Consider the following 7,500-nt stretch of genomic DNA (forward strand, 5'->3'; position numbering starts at 1 on the left):
GGCGGCAGCAGCCGCCCTTTGCGCCGGGGCCGTGGGCGCCAGCAGAGCCTGTACCTGGCGGGGCAAACCAAACCCCGCGAGCCTGGCGTTCGGTGCGCCCCGCCACAAAGTAAGGAGGTCTAATTGAGCTACGGCTCTCTATCCTGCTATTTGTACAAATAAAAGACCACATCTTGATGCAAAATAAACACAAAAGCACTGTTGTGACTATAACAGGGAGTCATATACTAATTTATATAATAAGTGGTTGTGCACGCTTTATTCAAGATTATGGCTGCAAGAAATGGCATGAATTGCTGGGTGTGTTTAATGCTGGATTATAGCAATTTGAAACATGTCAAACACATGGCTAATGCCTCATGCTTCACTCATTCTTGCGTAAACCTGCATAGCCACCATCCATTATACCCTTGGTAACAACACAATTCTGCAAGTAAATATTGTTACACTAAGTAACCTTTCAATTCCAGTTGTTTAGGAAGAGAAAATGCAATCTTGTGCAGTCAGTTCCAGTGTCAGTTTAATGTTTCAAAAGGGAAGTGGTGTAGAGAATAAGTATCTGTACAGTGACTCGCCAGTTTAAAACACACACACGTGCACGTGCGTGCACACGCGCACACAGAAGATGTACAATTTACTGCAGGGGAGAAAAGTAAAACTGTGGCTTCTAACTTCACAGGACCGGCATTTCTTTTCTGGTACGGGTAATTGCTTGGTTACCCTGGCAGAATTAGGCATTCAACCTGCAGCGCAACCACATGTTAAAATAATGTACAATTTCATTCTCTGTTGCAGAGAGCAGCAAATATTACCCCCATACCTTTGTTTAAAATACCTGGTAGCAGAGCTTATATCCTACCTTTGGCGACAAGAGTTTAGGAATCACAGCAGAAGTAGGTGCTGGTGAATATATGTGTCTGTGAATGTGGATGTGTGTGTGTGTGTGCATGCCTGTGTAGGAAAGCTCATGACAGCGAGTGTGACAGCAAGAGAAAAAGAGAAGGATTAGAAAGTGTGAATGTGTGTAAACAGGGACCTGTGTATTTTTCTTGTCCTACTTGAAATACTAAACTTTCAGTCTTAGTATATGGCAGCCGTATTTCCTTTGTATTTATTTATGATTATTATGCTAACAAACCGCACTACTGTTGTAAAAGAAAGAAAGAAAGTACATTAGTTTGCTTAGTGAGATTCTGCAGATTCATATTATTCTGACACCAATAACTGAAATAACTGATACATAGGTATCAGAAATGATCCTTGTTTAGATGTTTTCAGTACTTTAATTTGTAAGGGCTTCGAGTTGATAGTACATGCACACACGTATATAGATACACATGTATAAGTGTGTGTGTGTGTCTGTGTCTGTGTGTCTGTGTGTATGCAGACGAAAAGAAGGGAAAAGAAAAAGATTCTGTGCTCTTGCTTTTTCCAGCAGCCCTTTTTTAGTTGCCGGCAGTGAGAAGTGGGCTGTGGGCAACCAACACAGAGCATTACTCAAGCCAAAGTTTCAGTATTGTTTTTTAAAATACCCTTTTACAACTAGAAAACCCATTTTATTCGTAACATAAAATTCTAGGGACTCCTTTGTATAAATACTTCAGCATTTCTTCCACTTCACTTCCAAATAAATTACCTTTTCTGGTATTCATACTCTATAGTTTCATTCTCTCTGTACACAGCTGTTGGGTTGGATTTGTTGTTTTCTATTGACAGAATAGTGTTACTGGTCATGTTAGTTAAAGCCGGTTCTGCTGGCTCACAGACACTTTAACTTAAAATGCAGAGCCCGAACTACACTCTGGGGCTTTGCAAGGATACAAAATCCACAAGACATAAAGCCCTTTGGTTAATAAGAACTAGAAGATGTTTAACCCTTCTCTGCTAATTGTAATGAAAGATTCAGAGAGAAGTAAAAATGGGGCGGGGGGGCTAATGTATTTATTTATTAAATTTCTGGGTGTTTTCTAATGTTTTGATTATCTAACATTTACACCTCTTTGCCCTTTTAATGCGCTTGGCTAAATGTACCACTGTTATTGTCTTACATTTGAATTTGTAAAAGATGAACCTGTCTGTTGGTTAAATCTTTGTTTGACTAAAAGAGGATTAATGTTTGAATTTCCTGAATTTCCAAATCCTTGTAACGATACAGTTGATGAAGTGTTTTAAATAGATTTCCACTCTGATATACATGTCTTTTTATTGAAAGTAAATATTGTAAAAATCGGAAAGGGCTGCCTGCTCCCACAGTTGTGGCATACCCGCATTAGAATTTTCATATAACTACTAAGGGCAATCAGACCCTTTTCTCTGAATATTTTAAACATTGTACATGTAAAATTTATGCCTAATTTGAATACTTATTAGCTGCCTAATCTCAGAAAAGAGTATTAGCTTTGTTTTTGCCTTGTAAAATTCATCACTGCGTGTATCACATTTTCCATTTCTATTATTTTCCTTTGCTGATGTTCATAAGAGTGTTTAAGAAGGGCTGTTTGTTCATAAACACATCTAGTGCTGCTGTTGTTTAGTGGGCTATAACAGCTGCCCTCCTTTATCTTAACTGTGTTCATGTTTGGGTTTTTTGCATCCTGTTTATTTTTGACAAGACCGTCTTTAAATAACTCTTCTTTTACTATTTTAACTTTCTTCATACAGTATATACTTTCACTTTATCTTGTAGGCGCTTGTTTGTGTTAATTCATACAGTGTTTTGATTAATATCCCATGCATATAGTTGAAGTTGTAATGATCCTTTTCCTGCTTTTTTTTTTTTTTTTTTTTTTTTTTTTTCTCATACTTTGCAAGGGAGCAAATAGCTAAGTTCAATAATTAGGCTAAGCAGCAAGCTTTGTTTCTTTTCCCGTTTGCTTACATGTCTCTCTCCATTCAGAGGTGTCTTTTAAAGTTGCAGCTCAGCCAGGTTGTTGTGGGGACTCTTTCAGTATGTTGGGAGTGAAGGGTGAAGGAAAGTGAGGTCCATTCTGACCCTCTGAGGTCAGGAGAGGACTTTGGTGGCTCTGAGAAGAGACGCTGACCTTTCCATATTACAGATACAAAATGCGCCTTGAAACTCTGGTTTGTAAGGGCACGTTGGTTCTTTATTTACTGCAAAGATTTCAACTGATCTTGGCAGGACATCTCATTGCTATCCTGAAAGTACAGTATATTTATGCAGTGAAAATGATAAAACATTTATTACTGTAGAGAAGGTAATATGCATAATTTATGCTGTTTTTAGCACAATCATTAGTGATATTCTTGATAGATTTTATTTCCAGCTTTCATATCTAATACATGCCTGGAAAATTAATTTTATATCTTTCATTTATTTGCCTATGTTAAAATTGAGTTTTAAGTCATCTTCAAGTGAACAGTTTGATTGCTGCTCATGCATAAGCTTAATTACTTCCCAGGAAGGACAGTATTAAATGTTTTAAATGTCAGAAAAATAAATGAATATCAGCCGTTTGATTAAAAAAATAGGCAATATCTGACGTGTTTGCGGCAGGAGCTTTTTCTTAAAATGCCTCCGAGGCAAAATTTTATTTAGTCACAAAAAAGGAGAAGCCCATTATGCTATTTATCATTGGTTGATACCATATGATTTGTAACACCCTTACAAAATTTTAATTTTGTATGATTAGCTGTGCATCATTAAACAACAGCCTTGCATAAGATATGCTGTAAAATTCTGACAGAATCAAGATAGTGAATATTTTAAATAAGGCTGTATAGTCATCCATGGTTGTCAAAGCTAGATAATAGGAAATATAGAGCAGTGTGTGAAATCGTGCCTTCATTTAAACTGGTTTTATAGGTAGACTTTAAAATGTAGTCGTTCATAAATGCTATTGACCATGCTGCATGCATGGTGTGTTATTTTGGCCATTAAATGTAAGCACACAAAGATTGCTTATAGAAACCATAATTCCGGTGATTAGTATCTGTATGAAAGCAGAGTTTGCATCGCATTTCTTGGTAAACGGCTCCGCGAGGCTTTTTTCTTCTTCTAAAGATGCTGTCTGTGTAATTGGCAGAGAGGGACATCTTGATAATGGAAGTGTGAAGGTGTAACGCGTGTGTTAATTGATACTTCTTAATCACTTTTAGGTATTAAGTCATGATGCAGGAATCTGCGACAGAGACAATAAGCAACAGTTCAATGAATCAAAATGGAATGAGCACTCTAAGCAGCCAATTAGATGCTGGCAGCAGAGATGGAAGATCAAGTGGTGACACGAGCACTGAAGTAAGCACAGTAGAACTGCTGCATCTGCAACAACAGCAGGTAAGTTTGTTTTGCTTCCTGTTTGTTTTTAAACAAATAAAGGGCTGTTTTTGGACGGGCACCCTTCCGCAGACCCTCTGTGCGTGCTGAGTGTGAAGTGTCGTGCCAGTGAAGAGCGTGGGGCGTTACTTGTTGTTGTTTTTGTGCACGTTCATGCAGAAATGCAAGGATCCCGTTTTCGTGGCAGCAACATCTTGCTGATAGTGCTACACACCACCACGCTTGCCTGGTGATTAAAATCCCATGGCGTATTTATAAAAGTTGTGCCAAAGCCTTGCAGTGCATGTTTTCCGAATCTGTTAGTTTACTGTGCGATTCCGTCGCATAGGACGTGATGCAGAGCTTTCCACCAGAGGGCCACATTACTTGAGACTTCGCTTCGCTTGCAATGATTTGTTCCAAAGTCGGAGCTGGGGTGAAGGGACCAGAGTGACTTCTCACAGTAAAGATGCTTTGCTGTCGTAGGTGTAAATAAAAAATGCTGCTTAGTTCTGAACCACTGAAATAAAAAAAGGGCATGTGCCTGTCTGTGTGTGCATGAGTGTGATTTGGATGTGTGATTTTGAAAATATGGGAAAAGAGAGAAGCAGCTTTTCTGTAGGTATGTTTCCATTCTCACTTTTTAAACATTGTTTTAAGTTTGTCTGTTTTCTCAACGAGTTAATGGAGAACTGATTTTATGTTTGAAACTGTAAAATTAAACTGTTGTTATGAGGTGCAATCAATTAATTTTTGTCACTGTAAGATTTCTTTTCCTTTTAAAACCTGCATAAACATAATTCCTTCTACTTCATCTACATAAAGAGTTGCCTTCCCATCAGGGGACGCAGACTATACTAATGCAGTGAAGCTAGACGGTTTGTTGGTAAATAATTGGGATTTGATTCTGCAGAGTGCTATTACCTGCTCTGAACTCCTGAAAGTCTTCAGTGTCTGGTCCTTTCATCTGCTGAGGCCACTCAGCACCTTGGGAGTTCAAACCCTTCATTTGTAAATACTGAGGTTTTTCATTACAATGTCAGGTATTGCATTAATGGAAGGAAAGTCGTCACCCATAAGATGAAGTATTATAAAAATCCTGTTTTATAGAAACATGTTTTACCATGATAGATAAATTGTATGGGTACGGGCCTCTGAAATAACAGGTCATAATAGGTCTTAAAATTGAATCATTCTTAGTGCTGAATTAAGCAGTGTACACTAGCTACATTTATAGTTAAATATTTTAAATGGTGACAAAAAATGTGAAAGAATTAAATAGTCATAGATTGAAATGTAAGAAAATGTTAAGGCTTAAATCTGTGCCTTGCTTCAAATTCAAGTGTATTCTGTTATAACAATTGAGCACTTATAGTATTACAGTCTGAGGAAATACAGGTTACAGTATCTTCATTAAGTTCTTAGCAGGCTTAAACCTATATATATGGACATACTATTATCTTTATGTGTACACTGTGTATATATATATATATATTATTTTCATATAAAATTAAATATACACACACATATATATAAATTTAATAATTGTTTTCATTGAAAAGCATGCCATCACCTTTATTCAGGTGTTCAGATTATAACAGCATTTTAAGATCTTTATTGTGTATTTAATTGGTGAAAATGTTTAGAAAACTAAATTTAAGTGAAACACTTTAAAACACAAAAATACCAACAGAATAATGTGCCACTTACATGTTTCTCAGAGAAGCAGTCCTAGGCATTTGTAGCCAATTTGTCCATACAGTCACAGATTCCAGTAGATAGCATTTGCAAAGACCACAGAGAATAACAACTGAAGATGAAAATATCCAGTTGAGTACTAATAACAGACAGGTTCTGAGGGGACAGGCTTAGAAGTGACAATCTTTTCTTCAAAACTGTGATTAGATCTTAAATAAGCAGACAGGCAAAGTAAAACCATGGGTACAGTTAATAGGACTCAAGAGGCATTTTATGGTGGGGTCTGCACCATAGGATTTAAATACAACTTGAGTTAGGCATATGAATCCTTCTATAAAATATGTTGATGTGAAACATAAACACTAGTAAACATGCAGTAGGATGTCCTTTAGATAAAGCATAGCTTTACACTCCTTCTGCTTTTCTTCCTCTTCTTTCTGTTTCTTTTTTTTTTTTTTTTTTTTTTTTTTTGCCTTTTGAAATATGATTTAAGAGGGAAGTGATGGCTGGTTTTATTACTGTCACTGTAGTAACTCTCTAAAATGTTATTTTTAATATGCAACTTGCCTAACAAACTTTGACAAGTAGAAAAACAGAGCAAACCCCATTGTACCCACAGTTATTAGTCTTAAATTTTTTTTTATTGTTTAAATATGGGAAAGATATAATGTACTGATGTCATAGTTTAACATTCTGGTTTTGGCTTCTCTGAGTCATTTTATTGGGGGCCTTCAAATAAACATCAAGTTTGTTACAGCTTTTTCTAAAGGAAGCAAGTAAATGATTGCTGGTTTTATAATACATTCTCTTCAGCTGGGCAGCTACATAAAGCTATGCTAATGCTTAGGAATAGTTCTGTCAGCTGAGTAAAATCACAAAATCAGTTTCCATTGTGGCATGAATATGTACTGGGGAAAGTTAAATATAAGAAATTTTAGACTATGTACAAAGAGCAACTGGGCTAAGTTAAAAATTTCAAGTTATACCCAATTTTCATCTTGTTCAAGCATTATGATCACAATTTGGTGGATTTATAGAAAGTAAATAAGCTAAAATAATAGACTTCATTAGGTTCTTATAAGCAATTATATGGAGTTTGGACAGTCCTGTTACTGGCTTGATGATCTATGTTGTTGTGATCTTTATAGAAATAAGAAGTTTGACTTAAATAAGGGAGTTATTCCTCATCCATGTATCAAGAGAGAATGACAGTGTTCTATAATATATTGTAATATATACTCGGTGATAAATGGATTGGGTGCTGTCACAAGTCATCAGGTCGGCTTTGAAGATGTATGACTAGAACATAAGCAACTTTTTATCTTACTGCTGATATTTATCAATTAATAAATATTGCTAAAGTGAATGTAGATTTTTATTATTAAAATATGGTGCAAACTGTAATCTGCTCAGACTTCTTTCTTCTGCTTTTTTTTGGCTTACGACGAGACATTCACTCTCAGATACGTACATTTGTACACTTCTGAGGTTTTCACTATCATTTTTTTCCTTGTCTGTTCAAATCAGTC

The 7,500-nt window shown here is 36.3% G+C and overlaps 1 protein-coding gene across 1 annotated transcript in view; it reads left to right on the forward strand.

The window, feature by feature from the left end:
* Nucleotides 1-7,500, forward strand: part of FOXP2 (forkhead box P2) — a 373,136-nt gene that overhangs the window by 173,956 nt on the left and 191,680 nt on the right. Inside the window, exon 4 of the mRNA XM_026868109.1 lies at nt 4,117-4,294. Within this exon, the coding sequence (XP_026723910.1) occupies nt 4,127-4,294 (168 nt within the window). The 5' untranslated portion in view covers nt 4,117-4,126. The remainder of the gene's footprint in view (nt 1-4,116; nt 4,295-7,500) is intronic.

This window comes from Athene cunicularia, assembly GCF_003259725.1.
Source record: "Athene cunicularia isolate RWA chromosome 1 unlocalized genomic scaffold, athCun1 chr1_part2, whole genome shotgun sequence".
Lineage (NCBI taxonomy): Eukaryota > Metazoa > Chordata > Aves > Strigiformes > Strigidae > Athene > Athene cunicularia.